Consider the following 17,306-nt stretch of genomic DNA (forward strand, 5'->3'; position numbering starts at 1 on the left):
TCTAACAAAAGAAATGTTGGGAATGTGAAGATAAGCTCCAATAAAGCGAGTGCAAGTCTTGAACTCTTTCTAATTGCTGCCTAATGATTATGATTATGATGATAATTAAATACGGTTTTAATTGTTCGCTTGTATGTATGTATATTTTTTCTCTTTATAAAGAATAATCGCCATTTGACACTGTGATTAACGCGTATATATATTTCGTATGAAAAAATTAATTAATTGTAATTGTAATTGTATATATAAAATATTAAAGTAATCGTTATTTCTATTTCTATTATTTTTATTTTTATTTAATGAATTAATTTTTTATTTATTTATTATACAGCTTTTTTTTTTATGTTCAAAAATACTCCTCACATCACTAAACGCTTCCCAACACCATGTCGTTACTATGCCCAAGGAAGCTGTAGAGCGGGCCAAGAGTGTGTCTTTTCTCATGTGCTACCACTCCAAGGCAAACCCAGTGAAATACCTCATCCAGTTCTTCTCTGTCCATCAGATGACATGGCAAACTCACTTCAAAGTGCCATTCGTGACTTGGAATTAGATCAACTTGAGAATAAGTACAGACCATTCTACAAAAGTACAAAGTAAGTTGCTTTATTTCGATGCTAATATACCTGTAGAGAACAAGGCAAACTAGTTGGTTGAATGCGTTTATTAAATAAAGTTTTTTCTTTATATATTTATTTTGTTAGTATCACAACCTTAGTTACAATCATTGAACTAGTCATTCCATCCAACCATCCACTACTTGCACATTTCTTTTTGTTTATTCCTTCAGACTATCCTGACGCTCATTGTGTCCTTCAACTCGATTCATCTCTCTCACTTGAGATCCAGAGGTATGGAATAATTATACTACATTCAAAAATAAAAGATAAAAAAGAAATCCCACATTCCCATCCCCTCTCTTATTTACTCACTCACTCAATTTCTTATCATGGTAATATGATAATAATAAAATATTATAATGTGTATCTATCTATCTCTTTCTATGTGTGTGTGGATTTGGGTGATTTTCTCCTTCTTATTTTATATTTTTGTAGTCGAGTACAGCAAGCATTTGAAGATCATGCTTGGCATCACAATAGACACACAACCCTAGTGCAACAGCTGGACTGGTTATGCACTCATCATTTTTCTCTGTTTCCAGCATAAAACAATAATAACAGTATCAAAGAACTCTATTTTATATATATATATACACACACAACAGAACATAGCATATACACATCTCTCTTTCTTCCTTTTTCTTCTTCTTCCTTTGTAACTGCCTGCGTGTAACAGATGTAGATGTACATGTGTACGTATGTGGGTGTGTTGGTGTGTATGTATGCGTGACTTTGCGTTCAAACGTTTCTTCCTGCACTTATATGTATTTCCACAAACTGAATATATATACATATACATTTATATAGAAAAATATAAAAGAAATTCATTAAACCTATTCAACACCTTTATCTCTATTGACTATCAAATATATATATATGTAAGTATACTTTTTCCACATACATTATTTTCTTCTAATAGAAAAAATAGAAAGAAAAAGCTTCAGTTTCGATATGTATGTATATATATATTTTTCATTTTTTTTTGCTTTTGGGTTTGCTTTTCTTTTTCTTTTTCTTTTTCTTTCTTTAAAGCTTGGCTGATTCTGCTGCCTTTTGGGTGATCTTCTTTGCGAGCGCATTGACACCAAACAGTGCTGATGCAATCCAGACCTTGACAGTAATACTACCGTTCTTGTTGGCAAAGGTGTGACGACCGACATCAACAAGCGATTTGTGGCTGGTGAATTGGAAGGTACCGAGTGACTTGCGCATAACCTGAGTACGGGAAGCACCTTTACGACGGCCGAGACGGCCAGATACTTGGTACTTGATACCCTGGATAGCCGAGGTCAGCTGTCCGTTGGCCACCTGAGGCAACAGACTGTTCCACTCTACAGCGAATGGCATAGAGTGAGGTAAAGGAGGCTTTACGAGCGGTACGCCCTTCATGAATTTGCGGGTCAGCATTGACCAGCCGGATCGTTCGGCATTGACGGTGAGGTACTGTGCAAGAATCTCGGCATTCATGTAAGGGTAGTGGACGCGTACGAAACGAAGGTCGACGAATTTGTTGGGGTACATGGTCGACAAGAGCTTTTCCAGAGGTTCGAGCTTAAAGTTCTGGAGGTTGGAGAAGTTGGGGTCTGCGTAGTAGAACATTTGGATGGTGACTCTTGAGGGAGCATGACGGAATGCAGGGGTGGAGGTCAAGTATTGTTGGAAGTAGACCTTTAAGGACTGTTTGGCTGCTCCGTCCTTCTCCCAGAGAAGATTGTTGCGTACGTTACGAGTAAAGCTATAGATGGAAGTGTTCCAGTCCTGTTTGCCTTTCAAACTCAGGGCTTTGATGCTCTTTGACATTGTTGACTAGGTTTTGCTTTCTAAAAAAGAAATATATAGTAAATATACAAAAGAAATTTTTTAAAAAAAAGAGAGAGAGAGAAAAAGAGAAGAAAAAAAAGTAACAAAAAAAGGGGGGAGGAGAGGGAACGGAGAGAGAACCTTGGCTACAAAGACTATAGATAGAGAAAAATGGTTTTTTTTTGGAGGAGGGGTTAAAAAAGTCAATGGGCCTTGATCAAAACAACACCACAGTCACAGGATAGAAGTCCCGATTATTAGTTGTAAGAACGGAGGGGGGGGGGGGGAGGAACGGGCGGGGGTGAGGTGATGAATTGAATTGGAGAGAATGGGATAAGACTTTAATAAGCTTCTTTATATCTTTATAGTGTGTCTCTTTGTAGATTTTTGATTAAATGGTCAATCAAAATCCACAAAAATGATTTCTCTAATATAAAGAATAAAAGCTGAAATGAAATTAAATGAATTGAAATGAATTGAATTAAATAGAGCTCCATTATATTCAATTACATTTAGTATTGATATTAGTGTCAGTGTTAGTGTTAGTGTTAGTGCTAGTATATTGTCTTTATTTTTGTTTGACATATTATGTACAATGAAAAGGCCTAAATATATGTATATTTTATATCTATATCTATATCTATATGTATAGTTGTATATAATATATATATAACTGTAATGTAAAGAGTAGAAAATAAAATAAGATAATGAAGCATGAGGGTAGAATGAAACATGGTATGATTGTTGTATGTTGAAGTGCATGAACGGGTTCCTGATGAGATGGTAATTGTTGTTGTTGTTGTTGCTGTTGCTGTTGCTGTTGCTGTTTTTTTTATATATGTATGTGTAGGTATGTAGGTATGTAGGTATGTATATATGTATGTATGTGTGTGTGTGTGTGTGTTTGATTCTCAAGGTGTAAAATGTGGTCTGTCCAGTTCAAGGACACAGTTTAGGGTCTCCCTAAGAGCACTTGGCGAGATTGGCTTTCCGATACAGCCATTCTACACGTAAATACCAAGTAAAAAGGTTTAATATTTATGTATATAAAAAATAAATATATATTTATATGCTTACCATTCCAATGCGTGTGTAGGTGCGTTGCCACTCTGCCGAGTCGTTTGTAGTAACGGCTACAATGGGGGTGCCTCGGTTGGAAGGCAGGATGGGGTGGTGTGTTGGATGGCGTATGTGGTGGGTGGTGTCAATACCATTCATTATCGGCATGTCAATATCCATCAGGACAAGGTCGAATGGGTGGTGGGCTAGGATTTTGAGTGCCTTGATTCCGTTGTCGGCTGTTTCCATGTGTCCAATAGCGTGGGACATGTATATCTTTAGCAGACGCGCCAAGATCTGGAGATTGATTGGGTTATCATCTATCATCAAAACTCTTGCCGGAATGACGGTAGCTGTTTTGCTGCTTTCTGCTGACGGACGGGGAGTTTGTGCGGGGGGAGTGCTGGAAGAATAGAGATTGAATGGTGGTGCAAAGGGTGTCACGGGTGGAGATGGGAGGGACAAGGAAAAACCGAGGGAGGATGGGGTTCGGCGGTGAGAAATCTTTATGGCTTCGGGTCCAATATCGTCCGGAAGAGGCGAAGGAGGTAATATCATTGAGTTTCGAAAGGAACGTGGGTTTGCCGGCGAACGCTGTGTCCTTGGCAGGGCACGGTCGCTGCCTTGAGTGGCCTTGTTATTCGATGTATAGCCAAAATAATCCAGTTTGCTAAAGTTATACAATATATTAATATATATATATATATACTATGTATATATATATATGATAAATAGATAGAGAAGTAGAAGAAGTGGAAGAAGTAGAGTAAGAAAGAAAGAGAAAGAAAGAGAGAGAGAAAAGGTAATTTGAAGTGGATGAGCTAGTAAAGGTTATATTTATATATGTTTATAAAAATAAATAAAAATAATTTTATTTTATTCTATTTTATTTTGTGTGTGCGTTTTGTGTTTGTGTTTGTTTTTTGTCTGTTGAAAATTTAAATGAAATTTTACTTTTATATATAAATACAAAATAAATACAAATAAATCTTCTGCCCTCAAACCCCTCAAAGACACCCCCCATAAAAAAAATTAAATAAAAAAAAAGGATAAAATGCCAACAGCCGTACCAATTTTCGATTTTCTGTTTATATCCCCTTAAAGACAACCTATATATACATTGCTTTTTTGGATAAAGAAACCAATAGAGACCATGTGTGATAAAGATGGCCATCGGGACTGACTACGAATGGGATTATTATTTTGTGTGTGTGCTGTGTGTGCTGTGTGTGTATGTGTCCGGGCTGCATCCAGTCAACACGGAACTCTAAAACGATTTGGGAATTTATAAACTGCACACCACACACACACACACAGCACACACATTTTTTTATGGTTGTGATTTGGGCGCCATTCTTGGTAAGTATGGAAAACCAATGGCAGATCCCAGAAAATACGTTTATATATCTTATTTATTTATTTATTTATATTTAAATACAATGTGTGTACTCCCCCAGTTTGGCATAGTACAGTACAGTGCATTACGGTAGATTTCGGTAAATTATAGTAAAGGTGCCTGGTCCAGCTGTTTCCATGGTGAAAGAAAGATAAAAAGGCAATCAGTACAAATCCGCCCACCCTTTGTTTATTTAAATAATTGATCATTATATTGATAGTAGTATTTTGATGAATAATCCTTGATTTATAATAGACAAAATAAATTAAATCATCCGTCTCACTTTTGACATAGAAATCTTTATTTTCACATCTCACGTGTAAAAAAAGTCTAAATGATTGGCTCAGAATGTTCTAGATATCTTATTCAACCTACATTTATCTTTCCTGCCTTTATTGGATATCTTTCTCTCGCACTTCAATTACAAATACAAATAAAAATAAAAAATTACTACTAATATTAATACCAATATTTTCACATTCTTTCTCATTATCTTCGTTATCAAATAAACAATAAACACAAAAACACAAAATGTCACTTCAATGGTCAAAAGCATACCGTATCCAACAAACACCCTCTCTCAACGACGGTGACAAAATCATCCTACCCTCCTCTGCCCTCCAAGAACTTCTTACGGCCGGAAACAACCAACTACCCTCACCACTGACATTCGAGTTACGCCATCCACACACAAACGCAATAATCCACAGTGGAGTCAAGGAATTTGCCGATCTTACTAATCATATTCAACTGCCAGCATGGATGGCACACGCAATCGACCTCAATGACGAAGACCATGTCCTTATCAAAGCAAAACCCCTTCCCAAGGGCACATGGGTACGTCTTCGCCCCTTGTCCGAAGATTACCTAGAGATCACCGACTACCGTGCAGCTCTTGAATCTCACCTGCGCGGCCACTATACCACTCTCACTACCGGCCAGACGATTACGTGTCGTTATGGTGCACACAGCTACGGCTTCTTGGTAGTCGATCTCAAACCAGACCAGGCTGTAGGTGTAACTGACACAGATCTCGAAGTCGATCTGGATCCAATCAATATGATGACCGATGAATCCATTCGATCGACCCCACACTCGGACATTGTTGAGGACGTTAGGATCGGCACAAGACACACTGCAAAAATTACCCAGGGACAGTATGTATATTGGAAACTCGACGTGGGAACAGTAACCACGGGTGTCTCAATCTCTTTAAAGTCACAGTCGGGTGATGTAGGTAAATAAAAGGTTGATACAAAATAGACTTTGTGAGATTAGAAGAAAGGAAATAAAGTGTCATGTAATATTTGTATTGATGTTACTATTGTGGTTGTTGTTATCGTTGTGATAGATTTGGTAGTGTCAACTAAACCTAAACCCACTTTGGATAATCATGACTGGAGTGATTTGACTTCAAGCCAAGAACGGACCTTGGTAATAGAGCCAGTAAGCTTATTAGATACCAAGGCGGTATGGGTGGGTATACATGCCTACACGGATGCAGTGGTTCAATGGGAATCTACGCTGGCTCCAATTATTGAACCAACACCGGCAGGAAATTCTGGGTTAAAATCTGTGGCAGACAAAGGAGAAGAAGAAGAGGAAGAAGAGGAGCGACGGGTGGCTAATAATGAGGTCCAATGCAAGAATTGCAAAGCGTGGCTGCCTCAGCGTACATTGATGCTCCACGAAAACTTTTGTCTTCGCAACAATGTTCTGTGCCCCTTTGGATGTGGTCAGATCTTCAAGAAGAATAGTGAGGAGGAGCGCACTCATTGGCATTGTGCACAATGCGATACCATAGGCGCGTCAACTGATCAGCCCAAGCATGAGGCTTACTTCCATACCCCTAAATCGTGTGTGTGTCTTCAGACTAGTTATCCATCGTATGTGCAGTTGGCACATCATCGTCGGACAGAGTGCCCTGAGCGTCTTATTACATGTCGATTCTGCAGAGTAAGTCTTTATTTTATCTTATTTTAGTCTTCTAATATATACATGTGTGCATGATGCGTTTAGTGCGTGTAGTTTGTTTTTGGCTTGGGCTTGGGTAACAAAGGCTAATGGGTAGAGTGTTATTTATTTATTTATTTATTTTTGGTTATCAGAATCTCGTGCCTCAGGGAATCAAGTCTACAGATACAAGGGATAGATTGCTAGGATTGTCTGCCCACGAAAGTTACTGTGGATCGCGTACGATCACTTGCCAAAAGTGCAAACGACAGATACCCATCAAAGAGATACAAGTTCATGCAAAGATACATGAGGTTGCACGCCAACAACAGGCCATTCCCCCCTTGTGCAGTAATCAAAACTGTGTGCGTCCGCGGGCAAACAACAAACTTGGCCTGTGTCAGTTCTGCTTTGGGCCATTTTGGGCAACTGAAGATGACCCCAATAACATAAAACTTGTTCAACGGATTGCACGTAAATTACATTCACAATTGGTTACTGGATGTCAGCATGAATGGTGCCGAAACAAGGTAAGATAAATAAACGCATATAGCTGTATGAATACTATCCATATATCTATATATCTATCTATCTAAATATCTAAATATCAATTAATCAATAAAAATATTATTTTCTTTTCTTTGATAGTGTTGCGTTACATGTACACACATGCCACAAGAAGCAACATTGGCAGCAAGGACACTTATTCCCATGATTCAGCCGTTGCAACGTCAACTGGCGTCGGGCATCACACCAACCCTCTATTTGTGTGTGGACGAAGCAACGACTCGGAAGAAATTCTTGGCTGAGATGCTTGCCGAATCAACCGCTGACAAATATGATCTGGGTTGGTGTGTCAAGGCACTCGAGACAGAACAGGAAGATCTTGAGAAAGCACGACATTGGTTAGACACCAATGCACCATACAAAAAGAGCAAGAACCAGTTAAAATAAAATTGCCGTATCCGCACACACACACACACGGATATATAAATTTATATTAGACTTCCTAGAATCATAAATTTATATATATATATATATATTATCAAAAGTATAGTACCACGTACCACAAAGAGATTCCATTGTGTACCAACAGCAATAAAGAAATTCATATATAAATACCGACACTACACTGCTACACTGCATCATAATATACACCACACAAAAACTTGATTTCTTTGGGCTTTGATGACTATCATCATTGCTACGAGGGAATGAATAAATAGAGAAATATTATTTACATTCTTGCTAAACTATACATGTACATAAATTTACGCACACACGCACCCACACATTTGCGTACATACTTTGATACATGCATAGATTTAATGTACACAATAGTATTCTGTGCTTATTTATACTTGTTTTTCTTGGTTGATTTCTTTGTTCTAGGGGTGTTTTTTTTTTAGTAAGGATATAAAGAATAAATTTATGGGGGTATTTAGCCAGATTGATCGATCAAATTCTTGTGTGAATATTAGCCAATGATATCAATTCGTAGTTGAAGACACCAAAAGACAAAAGTACAAAATTCGTACAAAATTCATAGAATAAGCTTTTGCACATTCTGATTTCTTCTTTGAACCCATATGCACCTAGACTATCCAAGAAGCCAAGTGTTCTTTCCTTTGACTCAAGATCTGGCAATACATTGTCAACCTTGTGTATGTATTTATTGGATTTAAGGATTTGCTCAAGCTCCTTTACGATAGCTATCTGCTCCAACTTTACATTAACTTCCTCTTCGATTACTTCTGGGATATCTTTAATAAGCTCGTCTGTGCTTGCTGATAAAGACTCTGCCAGTGTTTTTTTTTCTTCACGATAAATTCGTTGATTTTACGCGATTTCTTGAAGGCATCAATTTCTTGCTACTTTGTACTGTATTTTTTTTATGTAAGATGGAGAGAAAGAAGTATTATATTAATCTATTAAGAAGAAAGATAAAAACAGTATCATATTGCATATAAAAAAAGCAAAAATTCGGCCAATCAGAGAGCCGTATGCTTTTCGATCAAAATTTGATCGAAATTTGATCTTTCAAAAAGACGTACAAATTTTATTCGTCGTTATTACAATTTTGATCGATCAATCTGGCTGAGCACCCCCCTATTACTACAACCAATACCGATGTCAATAGCAATACTACTACCAATGCCAGTGCCATCAATGATGACTTGGATATTGATATTGAGAATACAAAATTTAGGATATTCTTTCACCCGCCCTTTGGCGTTGCCTTCACTGTATTTCCAAAGGACAAAATTTCTGAACATACAAGGACATTCACTTTTGAGCTAGTGCCATTAATTTTTTGGAAAATGACATCTAATTTTCTCAAAGTGACAAAAGTTAACGTTCTCACTGTACATTCTTAAAACAGAGTGTGTGTTTCTAATTTATATATATTTCTTTTTCTTCGATAAGGTTTAACTTTGATTTGGTAAGTAGTGCAAGAAATAAAGAATTATAGAGAAAGAAAATCGTCACCGCCCAATTGGGTCCAAAGAAGTTCAAAAAATAATAATTAAATAATACAAAGGACCACAAAATGTCTGTCTATCTATCTGTCTTTTTACATGAAAAAAGAATGAAATAGAATGATAAAGAATAAGAGAGAAGGAAATACCAATATGTACTCAATATATATATATTTCATATTTTTCCTTTCCTTCTGTCACTGTTGCTTTTATTGTTTGTTTATTACTTGAGCTAGTCTATTGTAATAGAATAGAGAAGGGCTATAAATTGAGACGAAATAAATCATTGTTTTATTTTATATATATATATATACATGTGTATGTATGTATAATATGTGGACAATGGTCTGGCCTTAGATAATGCAATACAGTATAGTATTTATTTGTTCATTTAAAAGGATTTTCCCCACAGCTAATACACAAATATACTTCTTTTCTTTTATTATTGCCCTTTCCCCCCTGCATCTCTACCTTACCGGAAAGAGCAAGTATACTATTTAAAACCAAAAAAAAAAAAAAAAAAAAAAAAGAGCGGGAAATTTTTTTTAGTTCAATAAAGAGAAATAATGAGGATGAACAAAGGAGAAATAGAGGGGGGGTGGTGGTGATGGTTGTTGGTTCTGGTAGAGATGGCGGCAAATATTGATTTTCCTATTCTTAATTTTTAGGTTTATATTTGGGTTTTGGGGGAGAGTAAAAGAGTAAGAGAAAAGAAGGAATAAAGGGGAGATGAACCTTGTTCATTTGAGAATGTTTCCCAAAGAATACACAGCCCATTTCTTATTTGCAGTATATATGTTTTGAGTACCCAATAGACTTTTTGTGCGTGACAATCAAGAACAAATGAAATAAAATAAAATAACAACAGAAACAACCTTGTCTGTCAAAATGTTCGCTCTCTTCAGATACATACAAAAACCAACAGACAGGTAGACAAACAAAATACATTCGTACATTTGCATGTGTGTCTATATATCTATGCATGTACACGCTTATATATACAAAGGGATCATACAAAATAAATGGCAAATACAAGTGAGACTTACATAGTAAATATAATAAAAAACAAAATATTATGTTTCTTTTAATGAATCGATTCAGAGCTCATGTCAAATCGCCAGGGTTTGCACATTTTATACAGCAATGGATTAAAACAAAAAGAGGACTTGGGCAGAATATTCTCTTTAAAGAAATATAGAAGAATAGCATCATTTTCTCTCACTCTCTTTACCTCTCTTTACTTGTGTGGGTGTTTAAATCTGTATGTATGCCTTGGCCTTTATATATATTCTTTTTTACAACATATCTTTGGGTTAGGGTGATTTTTTTTTCAAGAAAAGGGTCGATTGTCGGAGATGATATGAATTTGTCGTGGTTACAAAATAAGAAACGAATGAACTGCCACAGCAAAATACACCTTTTCTGGGTGAGGCGCATGTTTGAGGCTGGTACTATTGTAACAATAATTTTCAAATACCCATGTATATAAATAAAAAATAAAGTCCATTCCAAAAAAGGCATGGTAAACTATACTTATTTTTTTTAACAGAATATATATTTAAATATAAAAGTTTGGTATCTAAGCAACAGGATAAATCATATATATATACATACATGATGATACTCTATTGATTGATAAACATCTGATAAGACCATGGGAAATATTTATCAACAAACAAACAAGTGAACATTTCAAATAAACTCTCTTTATTTTTATTGATAACACACATACACACACACTACATATTACACGCTACTTATTCACTACATTTATTCAGGTTTGATTAGTACATCTTGCTTTGTCTACTGATAAAGATTACTTGGCATTTGATCTCTTTTAATGAATTTCAACTTAATATTATATCGATAGATAGATAGATTAGCAATCAATTCATAAAGAGAGAAAATGAGTGAGAAAGGTACACAAAATGCAAGTCATATTGTTAAAGAGTGTGGTTTGCATGTGCAATAGAGAAAGATAAATCATAATGTTGTACAGAAATGATCAATTGCAGGGTTATATGATTCAGTAATTCCTTAGCATGATTTGATTCTCACGATAAAGCATGTCATTACAATTCTTTACAAATTTCAGCAAGAAAATTAAAAATAATAAGTATTTTAGAGCCTTGGATCACCATGTAAACAGATTCTGTCCATGAAAGAAACTTGTGTACTTCTTGTGTTATTATTATCGACCACTAATGCACAAGCGAAACAAACAAATCAATAACAGGTAGAAAAAAAAACAGATAGTGAAAAAAGAAATTATATGTTTCTATATATTTATTACTCTGGTCTTAATAAATGGGGAAAACTATTACCAGCTATTATCCTAATGTAAAATTATAAAGAAAAAAAATGAACAGTAAACGGGAAACAATAAAAAAATAGTTATTTAACATGTAATTTCTTTTATGCGGAGATATCACAAACTCATATTTATATCTTTATATATATATATATATATATATATATTCTTTATAGAGTACATTAGAAGCGTGTCTGTATGTGCGTGTTCTGTAATTGTCAAGTCAAGTCAAGTCAAGTCAGGGTGTTTCAATAATTAAAATGCTAATTTAAGAATGTATATATTTTGGGTATTTTGGGCATTTTGTACATAATTAGTAATTGTTTAAAATATATATATATCTGTAGGTGTAGGTGTAGTTGTGGATATATAAAATATTAATCTCTTTTTATTTATTTAAATACATGAATAAATAAAGGTATCATGCTTGGAAATCATATATATTTCTCTTATAAATGAACAAGCTCTACCGCATGATCTGAGTTTGGCGTAGTTTGAAGATATGCAATTGGGTGCCAATTCATGTGGGCAATTCATTTAATTATTTTTTTTTAATTAAAAAGAGCAACAAATTTTGGTCAATGTTTTTACTCTGGGCATTGAAGTTATTTATTTTCTATATACACATGTAAATTAATATAATAGTAACTACACTCATGCACATAAAGAAATTAAATAGATATACATATGTGTAAGAAAAAGTATTTTTAATATCCTGTAAACCTGCTCTACGCTGGACTTTTTTTTTATTATAGTGTAAAATCAGTGAAATAAATATTTTTTTTTGGGTATTTATTTTAATAATACAATATATATCCCCGTAGTAAATGTGGGCGTTCAATTGGTACATTTGTTTTATTGCAATAATTTGATTTTAGAGAATGAAAAAGGAATAATTGACAGAATAATATGGGCTAATTGGACAAAGTAATGTCATGTGTGTGTGTGTGTGTGTGTTCTTATTGGACTTTGTTATTTGATTTGATTTGATATTTATTATTTTTTGAAAAGGCTAAAGATGAGATTCATCTCCCTTGTACACTTGCAAATAGAGTAAATTGGTCTCCGAAAAATTATATGGATTTTTAGAAATAACAGAGAGTTTAAGGAAGATGATGAGTATATAGTATATATATATATATAAATATATTATCACCAAATTAAAACACACGCACGCACAAAGGTATATAAGAAAATAAAGTAAGAAAAGAAAGAAGGAAAGGATTTTGTACTCAATTAGACTTCATTATCGCCATATTTCCATTTTGTACATCTCATTAACAGAATTTCTGTAAAACATTTTCTACATCAAAGAAGAAGAAAAAGAGAGAAAAGCCTCTTCGTCCATGTTTCTCACTTTTCTATGATCTGAACGGACCGAGTCCCACCTGATCTTCTAATTTATGTTATTTTCATATACCCTTGTATTATTTTATATTAATATTCTTTTTTGCAGAATAAAGAATTTCAATATGCTTCTGTAGTGATATTTTGAAATATTACAAATTCAATAGTAATACACTACACCAGCACACACACAAGCACATATTCCTATTTGTACAGATACAAGCATACGCACTTGGTGAATTGAATCGAATTGAAACGAAATTAATTGAATTGGATTGGGTTGAATTGAAGTAAAGTAAGGTAAAGTAGAGGGAGGGAGAGAAAGTATTATATGGTTAATTGAGTTAAAAAATGGCGAGCTAATATCTTTTATTTTATTATTTTATTATAAATATATTTATATTACACACATTCACAAATCCAGATACAAATGTACAAACATATTGGTTATTGTAAATGACCATTGACCCTGTCAAGTACTTAATCATTTTCTCCTGTAAAAAAAAAAAGACAAAAATTGTACAAGACCTCTACTACTCACCTCCCTGTTGATTTTCTCATGCGAGTTCACCACAACAGACCATCAGCCATGAGTCAGTAGTGTAAATAAAGAGAAAAATCTATAAAGTTATTCTTGTGGGTGAGAAACGAGCTTTCTTTTTCTTTTATATGTATACATGATCTCTTAATAATACTATAAAAAAAAGGTACACACTTTTTTTCTTCTTCTTCTTTATTTCTTTCTTCCACTCGTCGGGTCCCTGCTTCAATTCGGTCGGGTATCTTTATGGCCTATGCTTTGTGTACCAAGAGAGGAGTAGAGAAAGAAAAGAAAGAAGGGAGGGAGGAAGATAACATATACAGGTTACATAATTAACCTGAGATCCTATTCAATCCACACGATTTGTACTGTCCTTATACTTTTCTTTTTTATTTTGTTGTTGTTGCTGTTGTATAGAAAACCACAAAAGCTTATATGATTTTATATTTGAACTTTATTTATATACATTCCATATATAAAAAAAAAAGACGAATTTGCGGAAGATACCAAACCTGTAATTATCTGTACCACTTGTACAGTGTACCGCAAACATCATCCGACGGGGTTCTAACATGATAGTCGGTATATCAATATCTAACCAACATCCTTTTTTTTTTAACTTTTTTTCCCTCCATATTCGGATCTTTAATCTCTATTAAACGGGGGTTTAATAACATTAGCTTTATAGACAGTTTTAATTTTAATTTTAATTTTAATTTTTTAAGACGTCAAATCAAAGTAGAATATATACAAGCCAAGTCAAAAAGAAAACAAAGCAAAAAACATGTATATTTTCAAGGGATAATAAACCAGAACAAAAGTTGCTATTATAAAGATCATAATAGTAGATCAAAGTTGACAGCAAGTTCGCAACGACATTCGTCAACAAAACAAAAGAGGCACATCACTGATGCAATTTCTAGTCCAACCAATACCGAAACATACTTTTGCATCAGTGACTTTGCATACGTGTGTATGTATACATGTATATTTGTATGCTTGAGTTCATACACACAAAGGTATAAAAATATGTATATAAGTTTCTCCTATATATTATAATAGGGCTAAGATTGAATGATGACATAGTTTGAGCCCCACCTCCCCGCAGGGAATCTGGTTTCTCTCTCTTTTTTTTTCACAGTTTTCTATATCTAATTCAATTCAATGCACTATACTTTATCTAACAAGACATATAAGAGAATCTTTGGCTGAAGTTATAGGCATTCTTATTGGTGTATTTAACGCTGGAGAAGAAGTACTGGTTATCTGCAGAAAATATAGTGTATTTCAACAAAGTATCTACAGTGAAACACAGCAATACAGGGAAAGATAAACAATACTTACAACCGAGCAAAAAAGGATTTTACAAAGACGTTTTATTTTTATTTTTCTTGATGAAAATATATATTTGTATGCTTTATTTCCCAAAATTATAACAATAAATAAAGAAATCAATAAAGCTGTCAGCTTTGATGAAGACCAATGATTGTGACATCATGACAACAAATCTGGAGAGTTATGTTTGTAAGATCACACGCTACATGCTGATATCAATTTACGACTCTTTATATTCAGCTATGTAAGCTGCAGTATCTTAAAAAAATATAATCTTATAGTTTACTGATACCCAAGTCTTTGCTAGCAATGCCAATTTTTCTCGTTAACAAATAAAGAGGTTTTATTGTATGTTCCTTTATATATATGTATAGACGAAAGGGAAATGTGTTGTAAGAATAATTGTGCATGAGGATAAAATAATCAGCAAATAATAATGATTTATAAAAGTCTTTTGAATCCCCCTTTTTTAAATTCCTAGGTTAAATGTTAATAACCTTTTTTGGAAAAATATAATTTTCTTTTGGTGATAAAGAAAAAACTCCGGATTATCAGATTTAAAAATCCGGACAAGAAAAAAAAAGAAAAAAAAAAAAAGATTCATGGTTATTAGAATTTTATCTACCGACAAATGGCGTTTACGGTTTCTATAAAATAAAAATATAAAAAAAAAGAAAGAAAAGAAGAATAAGAAAGAATCTGCTCCGAATGTAGTGCAATCAAGAAATCATGATGAATATCAAGAGTGTGCCGAGCCGATGGACGAGTATATTTTGGATGTAAGAAAAAGGAAACTATCCCAGTCCGATGAGTACCCGGACAAGAAAGAGAGTTTTTGTATCATCATTGAAGTTCTTTAAACAAAAACAAAAAATTCAAGGGGAGGTGGGTTTAATGAAGAGTCAAAGAAAAGAAAGAAGAGAACAATTATGGTGTACGTGCTATTGAATTGAAAAGATCAAAAATGGGATACGTTAATTATAATTACCTCTTTACCATTTCATCTTTGCCTTCTTTGCCAATTTGTAGCCATACTATAGGCTATCACATCATGGTATCGATTGATTTCATTCCTGCCCTGAATATTTCCTCATCTTATCTTCTTGTACTTCCTTTGATACCGGTACCTGATTCGCATTCTTATTATTCTTATTATTATTTATGTACAAATAAGAGTAATAATAATAAATAATATTTGCCACTGCTGTCGTTGTTGTTGTTGTTGTTGTAAGAATTATACAAGCACCAAATACAATACCCTATTGTGCCATGCGTACTCTTGTCTCATTTTCCCCCTTTATTTTATTTTATACTTATTTATGTATTCAGTTTCTTTTTTTGTGTAATTCTGAATTCCTTTTTTCTTTTTCTTTTTCATTTATTGCCACGGAGACTCAATCAGCAGAAGCACAATTCTATTCTATGTTATTTACTATTTTCTTAAGAAATCACAAAAGCCTATTTGAAATTCATTGGTTTTATCTGATTTTTTTTAAAAAATAATAATAATATAGACTACTATACTATACACACTTGTGAATTTGCAGTAAAACTTGATCTTGAATTTCTTTTTATCCAGCAAACAAAATCAATAGGCAAATTACAGGTGAATTGAACAGATTGCATCAAATGTTATATCTTATTAGTCATATAGTTATTATAGGCGTGGCTTTGCTAAACAAAAAAGTACGAATCCGCCAGCTTTGTCAGACATTTGCGCCACATCTAGTTATATTCTTTTTGTCACTTTTTTATTATATCTTATACATGAATTCAAACCATTTACTGTTACTATTGTTGTCGCTGTTGTTGCTAATTTTAATGACTGGATTAGATTAGATGTACACAATTACGTACATCAGTAAACTCACAATTCATCATTACAAGCATCTTTTGTATTCTTTACGTGTTTGTCTGTATGTACTTATGAATGTATCTTTTTTCTTTGAATAATACAGTAAAATACATGTTTAATACGCGTTTTTTTTCTTAGAAAATATTATCAATAAGCTCAATTACAGTGATTCTTATTTTATTTTATTTTCCCTTTGTTTCCCTTTGTTTTTGCTGTTACACATCGCATTTTTTTCTCTTCTTCCTTTTCTTCTTGATTTCTTTCTTTCTTTCAAGTATAGCAGCTATTTTATATATCTTCTTTGAATATATTGATATTGATATTGATAATAATACGGATTTGAAGCTTATTTCCAATATGCTCAGCAAGCCAAAGTAATTATTTTAGATAACTTTTTCTTTTTTAAAAAAATAAAATAAAAAATAAAGATGTAACCCGGAATACAAAAAAAAATTGATAATTATAACCATAACTAAAACTATAACTATAAACTGTAGCTGTAAGATGTAATTCTAGTTATACAGCCACAGGCACAGGCACAGGCACAGGCACACGCGCACATTCGCTATAATTACAGCGGGATATCTCTTTTAAAGACCTGTTATGTGT

General features: G+C 33.7%; 6 protein-coding genes across 6 annotated transcripts; 3 read left to right on the forward strand and 3 right to left on the reverse strand.

The window, feature by feature from the left end:
* Positions 1-83: 83 nt before the first annotated feature.
* On the forward strand, positions 84-1,167 carry PHYBLDRAFT_64069 (CCCH-type zinc finger transcription factor; the record flags this gene model as incomplete). The annotated part of the gene is made up of 4 exons (XM_018441227.1): positions 84-135; positions 332-596; positions 705-851; positions 1,056-1,167. The coding sequence occupies 4 exons, from the start codon at positions 84-86 to the stop codon at positions 1,165-1,167; spliced, it is 576 nt and encodes a 191-aa protein (XP_018288898.1).
* Positions 1,168-1,393: 226 nt separating this feature from the next.
* PHYBLDRAFT_135055 (hypothetical protein) lies at positions 1,394-2,420 on the reverse strand (the record flags this gene model as incomplete). Its single annotated transcript, XM_018429694.1, has 2 exons — positions 1,394-1,928; positions 1,992-2,420. The coding sequence occupies 2 exons, from the start codon at positions 2,418-2,420 to the stop codon at positions 1,647-1,649; spliced, it is 711 nt and encodes a 236-aa protein (XP_018288899.1). The 3' UTR covers positions 1,394-1,646.
* A 550-nt stretch (positions 2,421-2,970) lies between these two features.
* Positions 2,971-4,391, reverse strand: SSK1 (Ssk1 response regulator). Its single transcript, XM_018433993.1, has 2 exons — positions 3,498-4,391; positions 2,971-3,424 (listed from the first exon to the last, which is right to left on the reverse strand). Exons 1-2 carry the CDS (start codon positions 4,035-4,037, stop codon positions 3,332-3,334), a joined length of 633 nt encoding a protein of 210 aa, XP_018288900.1. The 5' UTR covers positions 4,038-4,391; the 3' UTR covers positions 2,971-3,331.
* Positions 4,392-5,457: 1,066 nt separating this feature from the next.
* Positions 5,458-5,928, forward strand: PHYBLDRAFT_7458 (hypothetical protein; the record flags this gene model as incomplete). The annotated part of the gene is made up of 1 exon (XM_018443027.1): positions 5,458-5,928. A coding segment is annotated over one exon (471 nt), but the record flags the coding sequence as incomplete, so codon positions are not given.
* Positions 5,929-8,286: 2,358 nt separating this feature from the next.
* PHYBLDRAFT_148081 (hypothetical protein) lies at positions 8,287-9,104 on the reverse strand (the record flags this gene model as incomplete). The annotated part of the gene is made up of 2 exons (XM_018432008.1): positions 8,287-8,645; positions 8,957-9,104. 2 exons carry the CDS (start codon positions 9,102-9,104, stop codon positions 8,287-8,289), a joined length of 507 nt encoding a protein of 168 aa, XP_018288902.1.
* Positions 9,105-15,003: 5,899 nt separating this feature from the next.
* PHYBLDRAFT_170944 (hypothetical protein) lies at positions 15,004-17,268 on the forward strand (the record flags this gene model as incomplete). The annotated part of the gene is made up of 7 exons (XM_018436450.1): positions 15,004-15,086; positions 15,217-15,234; positions 15,587-15,621; positions 16,357-16,448; positions 17,043-17,071; positions 17,195-17,196; positions 17,222-17,268. The coding sequence occupies 7 exons, from the start codon at positions 15,004-15,006 to the stop codon at positions 17,266-17,268; spliced, it is 306 nt and encodes a 101-aa protein (XP_018288903.1).
* Between the last annotated feature and the right edge of the window lie 38 nt (positions 17,269-17,306).

The sequence above is a fragment of the Phycomyces blakesleeanus genome (assembly GCF_001638985.1).
Source record: "Phycomyces blakesleeanus NRRL 1555(-) unplaced genomic scaffold PHYBLscaffold_17, whole genome shotgun sequence".
In the NCBI taxonomy this organism is placed as follows: Eukaryota; Fungi; Mucoromycota; class Mucoromycetes; order Mucorales; family Phycomycetaceae; genus Phycomyces; species Phycomyces blakesleeanus.

Excerpts from the sequence above, each read along its gene's own strand:
- SSK1 (XM_018433993.1), bottom strand. The coding sequence starts at position 4,037 with ATGATATTACCTCCTTCGCCTCTTCCGGACGATATTGGACCCGAAGCC. Across the intron at positions 3,425-3,497 it reads CCTACACACGCATTGGAATG|AATGGCTGTATCGGAAAGCC; the intron begins GTAAGCATATAA and ends ATTTACGTGTAG.